Raw genomic sequence first — 17,113 nt, 5'->3', positions numbered from 1 at the left:
AAATATGTGTTAGTAACAAAAATGTATATGTATTGGTGTATTCCAAACACACAGAGTTTTATAAAAAAGTTAAAATTTTAAATTTGTTCGAATTTTCAATACCAAAAATTTAAACTCTGTTTGAAAATTTAAATTCAAATACAAAAATGAAATGTCAATAATTAGAAAAAAATACTTTTTTCCAGTTTAGGAAAATTAAACAAAATTTTGTATGAAAAGTGAGATAAAAATTTTTAAAAAATTACAGAATTTTTGTGCACAACCGTAATTTCAAGTACAATCCTTAAAAGTGGCCAAAAAAGTTTTGACAAGTTTAAATTTCTCACAAGAGAGAGTAATTTCCTGTATATGAGAGTCGGACTACTTTTTATACTTTGGTGTAGGGTATTATATGGTCGGTCTCGATCGACTATAATTTATTACTTGTTTTCCAATTATGTTTATGCAATTGTAAATATTAGCTATTAATTGTGAAAAATTGTTTCTGTTTTTATTTACAAAACTAATTACAAACAGTGTTGCCAACTTAGTGCTTGTAGCACTATTTGCGGTGCTTTTTGGTGTGCCAAACGCGGAAAATTTTGCTCATGGTGCCTTTCTTCAAAAAGGCACTAAAGTGGTGCTTTCTAATTTTATGACAGTGCATTTAGTGCTTTTTATACCCAACATATACCCAAGATGAGTGGGGTATATTGATTTTGTCACTCCGTTTGTAACACATTGGTCGTATATATTTTGGGTCCTTATTAAATTCTAAGGCGATCTAACCATGTCCATCCGTCTGTTCATCTGTCCGTCCGTCTGTCTGTTGAAAGCACGATAGGGTTAGAACGTAAAGAGCAAACGAGTTAAATTTTTCCACAAATTTTTATATGCATCAAAATTTCTCTACCAAATGACATTAATACTCATTACCGACTTAAAAATATTCGACATAAATATGTTTTATATAAGCCAAAATCTCTCTAGCAAATTTTACGGCAATCGGTCCATAATTGACCCTACCCCCACATATGGTCACCTTCAAAAATTGATTTTAACGCTCATTACTGACTTAAAAATACGTGTTTAGCGGAGAAATTCAAAATAAACTACTTTTATACAAATGTAATCTTCCTACCGAATTTAATTCGGATTTATCGGTAACGTAACCTACCCCCTATTAAGGTCCCCTTAAAAATATGAGTACAGCGATGAAAATTGACAAAAAATAAGTTTTTATATAATTTTTTTTAAACAATTGAATCTATCCCTCATATATAAAGCCTCCATGATTACTTCATCGTTGTACTCGCAATAAAAAGATTTTTATTATAATTCTTTATGCCGAATTTTATGACGATTGGTCTATAACTGACCAACAAAACAAAATCTATGTACAAAATGTACAAAAGCAAATATTCTTCAATAACAAAAAAAAAAAAAAACAAAATATTCAAAATACTTTAAAATAAGTTATGTTATTCACTATCAGTGAAATTAACAATTTTTCCAGAACTCAAAAAACTTAAAAATAATATATATATAATATATATATATATATATATATATATATATATATATATATATATATATATATATATATATATATTATATATATATATTATATATATATATATATATTTTGCAAAAAAAATATATTTCATAAGTTTTGTAAAATTTTACAATTTGGGTGTGGGTACATCGGTTGGCCAGTTGGTAGTGTGCCTGTCAGTTTGAATGTTTAATGACATTTTACTATTTTTAAAATTCTCATCTTATTTATCTAATATTCATCAAACATTAGTTTTAGTTCTTACGTTACTAAAAATCTAACTCACACCGGTGAAAGACTTTAGTATGACGCATGTTTTGTTTTGCAGCCCAATGTTCTAAAAAACGAATTTTGGAGTCTTGTAGGAAATGAGCGAAATAATGTGCAATTTTTATTAAAATAAACAATATTTGACTGAAAAAACGTTAGTGCCTTTTAACCCATTTTCAGTTAGAAAATTACGCTTTTTTACCCCTTTTTAATTTTTTTGCGCGCGTTTTGCTTGACCAATGTTGGCAACACTGATTACAAACAACCTATGCATGTTTCCATTCTCGCAATTGGCGAACCCTAAAATGGTTTAGATCAGTCCGTTATTTCACCTAGTTCCTATACAACTGTACCCCCGAATAGGGCTTGTAAACATTGTAATCAAACTACAGGTCGCAATTTTGCAGATAATTCAATGAAATTTGGCACATGATCTCTATTATACCGTAGACGAAGTCTATTGAAAATGGTTAACATCGGTACATTATTTCACCTAACCCCCATACAACTGAACCCTCGAATAGAGCTTGTAATCAAACTACAGGTCGCAATTTTGGAGATAATTCAATGAAATTTGGCACATGATCTTTTATGGTTCTGTAGACGAAGCCTATTGAAAATAGTTAACATCGGTCCATTATTTCACCTAGGCCCCATAGAACTGAACCCGACCAAACCAAATAGGGCTTTTAAGTTCATTATGTATAATATACTCGTATCTCGACAAAAAGATGCAAAACCAAGTTATATACTAGTCTTGAACTTTATAATTATAAGGCCTCACAGGGCCCATCTAAAAAGCCCCCATCAAAATTTTACTTAAATATCCACAGTTTTATTAAACAGTAAATTGCTTTAGTATATTTGAGGCAAGGTACAATTCAACTTATATGCTTTATTATGAAAACTAAATGACATTTTATTCATATACAGGTGTAGGGTATTATATGGTCGGGTTCGCCCGACTATAACTTCTTACTTGTTTCAATATGAAATGGATTTTGAAATTAAAGTAAAATTTTAAAATTTTTGTTTTTCATTTATTTATTTTTTGTTTTGTAAATTTTTTACTTTCATTTGTCAGAAATTTATGTAGCCCAATGAGCTAGTAAAATTTTATTCACCTCATATCTATCAAGAATTTACTTTTAACCATAGTAGAAAAATAGAAGGTAGTGTCAAAATCTCATTATACCCTTCACTTTCGTGAGAAAGGTATATATACATAAGTTTGTCATTCCGTTTGTAATTTCTATAATATAATTTTTGACCATATAAAGTATATATATTCTGGATCCTTATAGATAGCGGAGTCGATTAAGCCATGTCCGTCTGTCTGTTGAAATCAGTTTTTAGAGGACCTCAGATATCGGCGAGATCCGAATCTTCAATAATTCTGTTAGACATGCTTTCGAGAAGATCGCTATTTAAAATCAGCAAAATCGGTCAGTAAATAACGCAGATATGAGCAAAAATCCGAGACAACATCTGAAAATTTTATAAAAAGATGTCATATTTTTTTATCATGCTTTGTTAAATAAGCAACAACAACACTGTATATTAGAAAACGATGTACACGTGTGTGTAGATGTATGTATATGGTGTTATTCAGCTGTGTGTTTTTGTTTAGTGAATTTTCTTCGTTTTTTTTTTTTTTCTTATTCTCATTTTGTTGTTTGCTTATTTTTTTAAACGTATAAGTAAGAATAACAACAAAAAACATAGAAATTGAAAATTATTTGTCCGGAAATACCAGCTGCAAAAACTTACCTCCTACCACACGACAGGTAATAACAATATCATCACCTTCCTGTTTTGGCCCTAATTTTGTACCATTTAGTTGACGACCCCATCGATCTAATATAATGGGTTGTTCTGGAAGAACTGCAATAAAAATAGACGGCAAAATGTAATTCAATATTAATAGTTATAAATGAATTTTATAAAATGGGTTATATTTATGGAAAAAATTGCTTTATTAAATAAAAGATAATTGACAGACAGTAGCACAAATTTGGTATTAGAGGACTAGTAATAGAATTGATAGGCTCTTGGTTTATTCTGCTACTGCTTCTACAGCAAGAAGGAGTCAGCTTTATTATAAATGAACAAAAAATAATTTGGTAAAAAATTGATTAAATACAACAGATGGTCCACTAATTTTGATATTTGAAAAAAATCTATTTATCTATTTGTATAAATCAGTGAAGCTTAAGATTGTCATTTCATAGCACGAGTGATAGTGTAAGAAAATCCTGCTGAAAAACTTTGATATACGCTGGCTGTCAAAATGTATAGTTTATAGTTTGTTGTCATTTTATTAGTATACTTTTATTTTGAATTGACTTCTGTTCTCTACTGCTTTACCAACACGAATAATACTATGGAAGTCTATGGTAGTATGTGTTTGAGCACCACTGATATAAACAGATCGGATTCTCTTTTTATGCATTCCACCAAAATAGCTCAGTATTGTGCGATCAGCTTAACTGTATTATTCAAATCGTCTAATTTAAACGATATTTATATATTGAATGATTTTTCCTTCTTTCTTGTAGTTTCAGATACTGGATATTCCCCTAATACTCTGAGCGGCATATTTAACAATAATAAAAAGCCGATCGATATGAAATGCTATAAGGCTAACTGATCATTCAATTCAGTAGGTACGTATAAAGATTAGTTATGATTTTTTTAACCATATGGAATTTTTCATATCATTTAACATCGATCAAATCTTAGAAGAATCATACTGAACCTTTTTATATTAAAAATTTCATATGTAGAACTATCAATTACAAACTGATCAGTTAAAGGAGATATAGTTAGCACCGAAGTCAATTTATTAAACATTCTACTTAATAGATAGAAAACAGACATTCAAGGTAAAAAGTCATCTTTATATATGTTGAAAATCAAATGCTAACAGATCAGTCAATACGTTTAAAAATCAGTTGTGTATTCTTAAACAATGTGTATTATTTGTTTCCAATGAAGCCCATTCGAAATATCAGTACATCAATTGCCCTTAGTAGTGTGGCGTTTTTAGGCCACATTTTTTAAAACAGATATTACAACCAAACTACTATCGATCCTCCGAACATTTAGATTCGTCCTCTGGTCGCATCAAAGAAAATATCATACTGATCATCTTTGTATTTCAAATTTCATATATTTAAAAATCAATTGCAGACGGATCAGTAAAAGATAAATTGAAGTTTCAATGGAGAGATTTCAGACATCGTAAACTGATCATTCAATAGTATAAAGATCAGTTGTGTTTTCTTAAGCAATATGTGTTATTTTTTCCAATGAAGCCTATTGGACATATCCGCACAAATATATAGCGTTAATTGCACAATTTTAAATTACAGACATAACAACCAAACTGCTATCGATCTAGCAAACATTTAGATTCCACTTCCGGTTGCATCGAACCAAATTGTCATCGAAGAAAATAACATACTGATTCTCCTTATATTTATTGATCAGTCAAAGATAAATTGGGATTTTAGTAGATAGAAATCAAACAATTTAGACAAAAAGTCATCTTAATTCTGTTTAAAATCGCTCGGTAACTGATCATTCAATACGTGTAAAGATACGTTTGAACAATCATATACATTTATTGAACAATCAATGACAAAGTGATCAATCAAAGATATATTAAGATTTCAATAGAAATAGACAAAATATAAGTAAAATCGATCGCTATCTGATCATTCAATACATGTAAAGATACGTTTGAACAATCATATACATATATTGAACAATCAATTAAAAACTGTTCAGATAAATTGAGGTTTCATTTGCCATATAAAATTTCCTACAATAAACCATCAATAACTTTATTAAGCATTTATAAATATGAGGGTTTGATTGTAATGTCTATCATGAAAAACTGACCTAGAAACGCTTTATGTATACTACTTCCCATCCACAATTGTCGTTAAGCGAATTTGAGCAATTTGTATACCCTCCACCACCATCAGTGGTGATAGAGGGTATATATAACTTTGTCATTCCGTGTGTAACACCAAGAAATACTCATCTGAGACCCAACAAAGTATATATATTCTGGGTCCTTATCAAATTCTGAGTCGATCTAGCTATGTCCGTCTGTCCGTCTGTCTGTGTAAAACACGCTCACGATAAAACGAAGCAATAGAATTTAACCAAATTCACCCAGAATGTTCTTTGTTTTCCTAAGTTGTTTGGTATTGAAAATGGGCAAAATCGGTTCACATCGGGAAAAGTTATGAATCAAAATTTGAAACAACCTCGAAAAAAATAGGCATTTTTTACACATTCTGATGTAATTTTCTCGAAAACTATGCAAGATAATTCAATAAAAATTGGCACACATTCGTTTCCACACAAGAGCTTAATATTTGCGTAAAATCGAAAGAATCGGTCCACAATTTTATATACCTCCCATACAAAAGTACAAATTCCCGGAAATTTGGTTTTTTGTTAATAACTTCCGTCGTAATGTAGATATCTTCACAAAATTTTAGAAATTAAAATTTTATGACAATAGAATTTATTTAGAGGAAAAATTTTTTAGATGGGTCCATAATTGGTCATAGCTCCCATACAAGGTCCCCTCCCGAAAATCACTTAAACGCGTATATCTCATTACTAAATTAAGATATCGATATAAAATTTGGTACAAATATTGCTCTTATATACAAATATAATACAATTGAAGATTTTTTCGATCGGTCCATATTTGGTCATAGCTCCCATACAAGGTCCCCTCCCGAAAATCACTTAAACGCACATAACCCATTACTTAATTAAGATATCGATATAAAATTTGGTACAAGTATTGCTCTTATATACAGAAATATTAAAATTAAATCTTTTTTGGATCGGTCCATAATTGGTCATAGCTCCCATACAAGGTCCCCTCCCTAAAATCACTTAAACACGCATAACTCATTACTAAATTAAGATATCGATATAAAATTTGGTACAGGTATTGCTCTTATATACAGAAATATTACGTTGAAAGTTTTTTTGGATCGGTCCATAATTGGTCATAGCTCCCATACAAGGTCCCCTCCCGAAAATCAGTTAAACGCGCATAACTCATTACTAAATTAAGATATAGACATTAAATTTGGTACAAGTATTGCTCTTATACACAGAAATATTACAATGAAAGATTTTTTCGATCGGTCCATATTTGGTCATAGCTCCCATACAAGGTCGCCTCCCGAAAATCACTTAAACGCACATAACTCATTACTAAATTAAGATATCGATATAAAATTTGGTACAAATATTATTCTTATATACGGAAATATAACTATGAAAGTTTTTTTTGGATCGGTCCTAAATTGGTCATAGCTCCCATATAAGGTCCCCTCCCGAAAATCACTTAAACGCGCATTACTCATTACCAAAGATATCGATATAAAATTTGGTACAAGTTTTGCTCTTATATACAGAGATATTACAATGAAAGTTTTTTTGGATCGGTCCATAATTGGTCATAGCTCCCATACAAGGTTCCCTTCCGAAAATCATAAAAAACGCACATAACTCATAACCAAATATTGATATCCATACATTTATCAAAAATATTGCTCTTATATACATAAATACACTATAAAATAGTTTTACGATCGGTCCATATTTGGTCATAGCCCTCATACTAGGTCCATAAAATCACTTAGAATCACAATATTTATTACCAAGTAATGATATAGATACAGAATTCGTAAATTTTGTCTTTATATACATAATTGGACATAGCTCCCATACAAAGTCATTTTACGAAAATGTCTTAAACGCACATTACTTATTACCAAATTAAGCTATTGATACATAATTTTGCAAAAATATTAGTTTTGTATACTTATTTTCTCCTATATTAGGGGCAGGACCCTAAAAGCGCTTTAACCGTATTTAAAGAACATTGTCAATTTATGTTGAACAAAATTTTGTGTAGAACATAATTATATATGTATTTGTATTTTGAAAATCTCTACATCTTTCACACACATATATACAAATTACATGCAAATTACTAAATTTATAATGTTCAATAAATCTTGGAATTGTAATAGATTTAACTTTTGGGATTTTTTCTATTAAAGACATGAGAAAACTTATTTTTACAAATATTTGATCAATTAGAAAATTAATAACATAAAAGTAGCTGGTGGAGGGTATTTAAGATTCGGCACAGCCGAATATAGCACTCTAACTTGTTTTTTTTAAATTTATTTTAAATGTTTAGAAAAATTTTCTATAAAATTCCTAGAATAATCTGTCATAATGTTAAATTTCTTTGTTGCTCTGTTAGGAACTTAAGGTACTTAAATGGAAAGCGTACGCTATTATGTTTAACGATGTTAACAAGAAACAAAATAATTCAAGAATCTATAAAAAGCATTAAAAAAATACAGAAAAAATAGCAACAACAGCAATAACAACATCAATATCAATAGTAATCAACTACAAGGACATTTGTTCATTATTTTATGCTGTTGCTTTGATTAAATGTGTTTTATTTTGTTTACGTTGTCCTGTTCGCTGCTTCTTGCTTTATTTATGAGTGACTTTTTTTGTATAAACACATATACACATATACTTTTACATTAGTTTCTGTTCCGGTGCTTGCATGTGTATTAATTTTCTCATTGGGCCTTAAGGCGTACGTGGTGGCGTATGGAAAAAATCATCATAAAATCAATTGCTATAATTGTACTAAGTGTAGTTCTTTTTTTTACTTCCTACTTGTTTGGCTGTCAATGTTTTTCATTTATTTAACAGCTTTCTACTCTATAAAAAAAATAAAGTAGACGCACTAAAAAAAATAACCATAAAATACAACAATCAGCAATAGAAATAAATTGTGACTGAAATGAATAAATAACAAGAGTAAATAATAAACTCTTTCTATTTTCTATTTGTTGTTTTGTTCAGTTTATATTAGAAGCCCTCCAACTAGGATCTAGTTGTTTTGATAGATTTTAAATTGAAAAAATAAAAACGACTGAGAGAAAACATTAAAAACGTTTTATTTCTTTGGCAAAACTTTCGAATAATAAATTATATTCTATTTGTGCATAGAATGTGCGTAGGGGGTGCTTGTTTCATAAACTTGTTAGAAATTCTATGACTGTAAAAGTTTCTTATTAGAAATCCAGACAGTTTCCATTTGATTTGTTTTTATGCATTTTATTCTCCAACTTCTACTGCTGTTAAGTGTAGAAATGTGTGCGCGTGTATTTGAATGAGATTTAGTTCACAATACCGTGACATATTTTTATGCCAGCAATTGTTTGCTGTATTTAAGTTGAATTATAAGTTTGTGCATAAGAAAATGTGATTGATTTCAAATTTAATGGGAAGAATGAAATCATTAAATTTTACTTGCAAACGCATTGGTCTACAAAATACATGAAAATATTGTAAATATTTATGTAGCTACAGATTTCGCTGTTTTAATTAATTTTTCTTCAAGAAATACACATATCAGTTCAGTTCTAGTAAGGTTATAGTTCAGTTCTATTTCAGTTTTAGTTCAGTTCTAGTTCAGTTCTAGTTCAGTTCTAGTTCGGTTCAAGTTCAATTCTAGTTCAGTTTTAGTTCAGTTCTAGTTCAGTTCTAGTTCAGTTCTAGTTCAGTTCTAGTTCAGTTCTAGTTCAGTTCTAGTTCAGTTTTAGTTCAGTTCTAGTTCAGTTCTAGTTCAGTTCTAGTTCAGTTCTAGTTCAGTTCTAGTTCAGTTCTAGTTCAGTTCTAGTTCAGTTCTAGTTCAGTTCTAGTTCAGTTCTAGTTCAGTTCTAGTTCAGTTCTAGTTCAGTTCTAGTTCAGTTCTAGTTCAGTTTCTAGTTCAGTTCTAGTTCAGTTCTAGTTCAGTTCTAGTTCAGTTCTAGTTCAGTTCTAGTTCAGTTCTAGTTCAGTTCTAGTTCAGTTCTAGTTCAGTTCTAGTTCAGTTCTAGTTCAGTTCTAGTTCAGTTCTAGTTCAGTTCTAGTTCAGTTCTAGTTCAGTTCTAGTTCAGTTCTAGTTCAGTTCTAGTTCAGTTCTAGTTCAGTTCTAGTTCAGTTCTAGTTCAGTTCTAGTTCAGTTCTAGTTCAGTTCTAGTTCAGTTCTAGTTCAGTGCTCCCATACAAGGTTCCCTTCCGAAAATCATAAAAAACGCACATAACTCATAACCAAATATTGATATCCATACATTTATCAAAAATATTGCTCTTATATACATAAATACACTATAAAATAGTTTTACGATCGGTCCATATTTGGTCATAGCCCTCATACTAGGTCCATAAAATCACTTAGAATCACAATATTTATTACCAAGTAATGATATAGATACAGAATTCGTAAATTTTGTCTTTATATACATAATTGGACATAGCTCCCATACAAAGTCATTTTACGAAAATGTCTTAAACGCACATTACTTATTACCAAATTAAGCTATTGATACATAATTTTGCAAAAATATTAGTTTTGTATACTTATTTTCTCCTATATTAGGGGCAGGACCCTAAAAGCGCTTTAACCGTATTTAAAGAACATTGTCAATTTATGTTGAACAAAATTTTGTGTAGAACATAATTATATATGTATTTGTATTTTGAAAATCTCTACATCTTTCACACACATATATACAAATTACATGCAAATTACTAAATTTATAATGTTCAATAAATCTTGGAATTGTAATAGATTTAACTTTTGGGATTTTTTCTATTAAAGACATGAGAAAACTTATTTTTACAAATATTTGATCAATTAGAAAATTAATAACATAAAAGTAGCTGGTGGAGGGTATTTAAGATTCGGCACAGCCGAATATAGCACTCTAACTTGTTTTTTTTAAATTTATTTTAAATGTTTAGAAAAATTTTCTATAAAATTCCTAGAATAATCTGTCATAATGTTAAATTTCTTTTGTTGCTCTGTTAGGAACTTAAGGTACTTAAATGGAAAGCGTACGCTATTATGTTTAACGATGTTAACAAGAAACAAAATAATTCAAGAATCTATAAAAAGCATTAAAAAAATACAGAAAAAATAGCAACAACAGCAATAACAACATCAATATCAATAGTAATCAACTACAAGGACATTTGTTCATTATTTTATGCTGTTGCTTTGATTAAATGTGTTTTATTTTGTTTACGTTGTCCTGTTCGCTGCTTCTTGCTTTATTTATGAGTGACTTTTTTTGTATAAACACATATACACATATACTTTTACATTAGTTTCTGTTCCGGTGCTTGCATGTGTATTAATTTTCTCATTGGGCCTTAAGGCGTACGTGGTGGCGTATGGAAAAAAATCATCATAAAATCAATTGCTATAATTGTACTAAGTGTAGTTCTTTTTTTTACTTCCTACTTGTTTGGCTGTCAATGTTTTTCATTTATTTAACAGCTTTCTACTCTATAAAAAAAATAAAGTAGACGCACTAAAAAAAATAACCATAAAATACAACAATCAGCAATAGAAATAAATTGTGACTGAAATGAATAAATAACAAGAGTAAATAATAAACTCTTTCTATTTTCTATTTGTTGTTTTGTTCAGTTTATATTAGAAGCCCTCCAACTAGGATCTAGTTGTTTTGATAGATTTTAAATTGAAAAAATAAAAACGACTGAGAGAAAACATTAAAAACGTTTTATTTCTTTGGCAAAACTTTCGAATAATAAATTATATTCTATTTGTGCATAGAATGTGCGTAGGGGGTGCTTGTTTCATAAACTTGTTAGAAATTCTATGACTGTAAAAGTTTCTTATTAGAAATCCAGACAGTTTCCATTTGATTTGTTTTTATGCATTTTATTCTCCAACTTCTACTGCTGTTAAGTGTAGAAATGTGTGCGCGTGTATTTGAATGAGATTTAGTTCACAATACCGTGACATATTTTTATGCCAGCAATTGTTTGCTGTATTTAAGTTGAATTATAAGTTTGTGCATAAGAAAATGTGATTGATTTCAAATTTAATGGGAAGAATGAAATCATTAAATTTTACTTGCAAACGCATTGGTCTACAAAATACATGAAAATATTGTAAATATTTATGTAGCTACAGATTTCGCTGTTTTAATTAATTTTTCTTCAAGAAATACACATATCAGTTCAGTTCTAGTAAGGTTATAGTTCAGTTCTATTTCAGTTTTAGTTCAGTTCTAGTTCAGTTCTAGTTCAGTTCTAGTTCGGTTCAAGTTCAATTCTAGTTCAGTTTTAGTTCAGTTCTAGTTCAGTTCTAGTTCAGTTCTAGTTCAGTTCTAGTTCAGTTCTAGTTCAGTTCTAGTTCAGTTTTAGTTCAGTTCTAGTTCAGTTCTAGTTCATTTCTAGTTCAGTTCTAGTTCAGTTCTAGTTCAGTTCTAGTTCAGTTCTAGTGCAGTTCAAGGTTAGTTCTAGTTCAATACTATAGTCTACAAAGCAGTCTGCGGAATATATTAGTAAGTGTTTCAAATTTGGACAGTTACTTTTGTTGATTTAATTATTTTCATAAGTGGAACAAATTTGTAGTCCATGTTAACTGCCTTAATAAATAACAATTTACAAATTTTACTTGAGCTTTAACATTACTTAATATAATCCCATAAAGTAATAGAAATCTGCAACCATCAAAACAAATATATATATAAAGATATTTTAAAAATCACAACAGTAAAACATTAAAATTCAGCAAAAATTTTCTTACACTTATTATGCACGCTCGTTAATATCAATCAATTCAGTTGTTTTTTCCCATTTCCTATTATATTCTCTAATGCTTATACGCCCTGGTGGTAGTTTGTCTAGAATTATAATGTTATATTTGTACTTTTGTTAGGATTCTCTAACTAAATTGCTTTAACTTTTTTATTTTCCTATACATTTCAATTTTCTCTAACACTTAAATTTATTCTAGACACAACTTTTATTTCCCCCCTGTTGAATTCCCTTTCGCACTTTTCCTCTTCCTTTTTTTTTGTATCACAAACTGTAAGCAATAGTAATTTAAATCTATTTTAAATTTGTTAGATTTCTCTGTTATTGTATCTATTGTTGTTAAGGATAAAGACAAGAACGTAGAATAGTAAAAAAAAACTTATTTATATATTTATAGGGAAAATAACAAGAAATCTTGTAAAATTGTTGTGATTTGTAGCAAGTTATTTAAAAGGGATTTATAAAAAGTCAAAAACATTACGTAGTAAAACATACAAAAGGGACAGTTAACATCTAATGATATTTGATCTTTGAACAATGTTGTCGATGGGTTTTGAATTTCCTAAACTAATTTATATTTATTTGATGTTAGGAAAGAGGTGCTATGTTTAAAGGATTTTCTTTCGAAAGTTTATTGTTAATTAGAAAAGTTGTGCCTGGGTAAGTTCAGAGAGTCCGCAGTGTTTGCTGGCTTGCTATTTAAAGTATTAAAATAAAGTGGTGTTTTGTATACGGCAATGGAAAGTTTAAATATTTACCAGGAAGGTAAGCATGTAAAATGTCAATATTTTATTTAAAGTATTTTAAAAACATTTAAGTTGCTCATAACTGTAAATTGTCTATTGGAATGAATTGTAAATGAAAATTTTGGAAAAGAGTGGAAATGAGTTTAAAATTTACCGTTTACAATTTTGAAAATTTTTATGAATATTAAAACTTTGCAAATTATTAATCACTGTTTAATATCATCATTTAGTTTAAATAAGAATTCACTTCTCTCATATTAAAGTTGAAAGTAGCTCTCGATATGAAACACTCATTTTCATATTTTCTTCCATTCTTTTACATCAATTTTACTACTTATTTAACCTGGTATCACCGATTGTTTTTGTTCGTAAGCTACACCTTATTTAAATAATCTGTTTTTCCGCATATTTTCCTTTGGTTATCTCAGAATAGCAATATGTTGAAAATATTAACAATTTTATAATCACCGTTGTAAAATACCTTTAAGTATGAATATAACCGATATTGTATATTTATATATAATAACTGTTTTTAAATATTTTGCTTCAACTTCTTATAAATTATTACCACTTGAATGTTTTACATTGATTATATCTGGCAGTATGGTTAAAATGAAATTGTGGTAAATCGATATTGCTATGGGTAAAGCATACTTGCAAATTGCAGATTTTTTTTACACATTATTATACCCTTCACCTTCGTGAGAAGGGTATTTATAAGATTGTCATTCCGTTTGTAATTTCTACAATATAATTTCCGACCTCATAAACTATTGTATATATTCTGGATCCTTATATCCATGTCCGTCTGTATGTCTATCTATCTGTCTGTCTGTCTGTCTGTCTGTCTATCTGTCGGTATGTCTATCTGTCTGCCTGTCTGCCTGCCTGTCTGTCTGTCTGTCTGTCTGTCTGTCTGTCTGTCTATTTGTCTGTCTGTCTGTCTGTCTGTCTGTCTGTCTGTCTGTCTATCTGTCGGTATGTCTATCTGTCGGTATGTCTATCTGTCGGTATGTCTATCTGTCTGTCTGCCTGCCTGCCTGCCTGACTGCCTGTCTGTCTGTCTGTCTGTCTGTCTGTCTGTCTGTCTGTCTATCTGTCCGTCTGTGTGTTTGTTGAAATCAGTTTTCCGAAGACGCCACATATCTGCAAGATCCAAATTTTCAATATTTTTGTTAGACATGTGTTAGAGTAGATCGCTATTTGAAATCAGCAAATTCGGTACATAAAAATAGAGATATGAGCCAAAATCCGAGACAACCTCAGAAAATATTATTTAAATTTTGGATTTTTTATTCATGCTAAAATTGCAAACAAACAAAAACAAAGGACATAACGGTAAATTTTTTTTAGTACTTGTTTATAAAAGCAAAGCGAAGCAAGAGTAGAAGAGCGAAAACAGCACTAATGTGTTGTTATTGGCTAGAAACCTAAAATTAAGTATATAGAGCCTGGCTTAAATAAAAACCCATAAAATTGAACTTTCTTGGTACTTTTTCATTTCTCAAAAGATAATTTTTGAATTTTCTCTAATATTGAAACTAGAAACATGAAATAAAGTACGCGGAGCCCGTATTTGTCGAGAAGACCTAACTTTTTCGTACTTTTTTGTTTCTTAAAATGTATTTTTTCAATTTTCTATAATACCAAACCTAGAAATATGAAATTAAGTATGTAGAGTCGGAATAAGATTTGAACTCATAAAAGGGAACTTTTCTGTATTTCAAAAGTTACTTTTGAATTTTCTATAATATTGAACCTAGAAATATGAAATTAAGCACATAGAGACCAAAAGAAGAAGATTGACTGCTTTTTTAACACATCATGGTGAAGGGTATAAAGGATTCGGCACAGGCAAATATAAAACTTTTACTTTTTTTATGATTGGTATGTAAGTGGTAGGTAGGTTCGATTCATTACTGAGGCACTGGGAGCGCACAACAGGCCCGATAGAGTTCTAGGTATATTTCTTTGGATTTCATGTCTACATATTCACCTCACTAAACTAATTAACTAACCAACTAACTAACTAACTAACTTTTGAAGATATTTCAGTGAAATTTCGTCAAAGATCAGCTATATCGAAACATTATAAAAATAGTTAATTACATTAACATTGATCGGTAACTCATGCCCATAAGTAGCAAATCGTTAACTTCAAAAAATCAATCATCTACAAAATTGTATTTAAGATCTTAATAAATAACTCACGGATAATAGCGCAGGGAACACAGCACACAAAATAAAAGGGAGACGTATACTTAATATTTATATTATAAAAAAACATTAACACGTATACGTACAGGTGTCGTCATAATATAAAACAAAAATCCAAAAAAGTTTGTTAGATATAAGGCTCACTTTGCAAAAAAAAAAAAAATCATACTAATTCCTCTCTAACACATCTTAAAAAGACTTTGAATCTTCCTCCTTTTTAAACGATTTGATATTGGTCAGGTTGATTTCTTCAAGTTATGTTAAAATTTCGAACAAATTTTTGTTCATTCCAATCAAATACATACGTAGTTATGCATACATAGATAAATATATTTTACATAATTTTTCTGCTGTTGTTTTTATTTTCACTCTATTGTTTACAGTTTACTATACTTTGATTTGTTGGTATTATTACATGTATGTATTAAATATATCCGAATAATAACAAGAATATGCAAATGAATGCGCAAATAAGTATGCAACACAAATATGCATATTGAAATACAAAACAATAAAAGATTCTAGTAATTTCATAGCAAAGCCTTACAGAGCAGTTGTTATTTCAAAAAAACTATAAAATATATACATCAGCGTCTTCAAAATTATAGTGGATTCTAAATATATATATATTCTTATGAAATCTATTATAAATGCAGGGCGGAATTGTTTGATTTTGGTTGATAGTGTCACAGCTTTATTTTTTCAACATTTCTACATTATTTTAAAAATTGTATTTCTGTCTTCTTAAAATAACAACGACATGATTATGTATGCACATTTGTTGCATTTTTAATGATGCTTCTATGTACAAATTTTTTGCATTATATATACATAAATGCCCAGCAGGTTACTAAACTAGTTCCCCAATGTCGAATTTTCAGTCTACTAAAGACTGGCATAATAGCCAGTTGTATACTAATGTTTAAATTCTTCCTCTAAAAGAGGAATTGTGAAGATTGACTCTCTCTAATGTACTAGAAAAAAAACTTTCTTAAAATTTTAATAAAACTACCGGGTATCAACAGCTACAAATTTTCTCTTCCAAAAAAAATATAAAATATGTACACATTATTGTTGTTATTACTAGCAATAAATGTATGATTATTTTAAAAACGAGCTTTATATTTATTTTTAATAAACAACATAAAAAATTCATGGGTTATAGATAGAAATATTGAAGTTGCAAACAATTTTAAGAATACTTACTTATGACTGATAAATTAAAACGGAAGCTTTGTGTTTGACTAGTACGAAAGTCAATGCGACAACGATAGATGCCTTGATCATGACGTTTAATATCCTGAAAATAAATATAAACAAAGAGAATAAAACATAAGTTAAAATGAATAAATTTAAAACACTTTTTAAAGATATTTTAAATTAATTGGAATTTTTTCTTTATAAAAACACCTTTTCATACAACATTTTTCAACACATTTGATTTTATTTTAAAAATAAGTTTATTAATGTTGGTGGCATCCTGTTTTGTGTTTTCTTTTATTCTTTTCTTGACAAAAACCAAAACACAATATTAATGTAAGTAAAATTCTTAACATAATTAATCTAATTTTCATTTCTAACTGGCATAATTGAAAGGCAACACACTTAATTTACTAAATGTTTTGTGTTTTGTGTTTTTTTTTTTTTTTTT

The 17,113-nt window shown here is 29.2% G+C and overlaps 1 protein-coding gene across 1 annotated transcript in view; it reads right to left on the bottom strand.

Moving 5' to 3' along the window:
• Window positions 1–3,539: 3,539 nt before the first annotated feature.
• The window catches only part of LOC111684770, a 37,921-nt gene continuing 24,347 nt past the window's right edge, over window positions 3,540–17,113 (bottom strand). Inside the window, exons 3-4 of the mRNA XM_046955663.1 lie at window positions 16,669–16,762; window positions 3,540–3,688 (exon numbers count right to left, since the gene is read on the bottom strand). Of these exons, the coding sequence (XP_046811619.1) occupies window positions 3,540–3,688; window positions 16,669–16,762 (243 nt within the window). The remainder of the gene's footprint in view (window positions 3,689–16,668; window positions 16,763–17,113) is intronic.

Source organism: Lucilia cuprina, chromosome 2 (genome assembly GCF_022045245.1).
Source record: "Lucilia cuprina isolate Lc7/37 chromosome 2, ASM2204524v1, whole genome shotgun sequence".
In the NCBI taxonomy this organism is placed as follows: Eukaryota; Metazoa; Arthropoda; class Insecta; order Diptera; family Calliphoridae; genus Lucilia; species Lucilia cuprina.
Note: the sequence above shows the minus strand (reverse complement) of the source record. Positions and strands in the feature narration are given on the sequence as shown.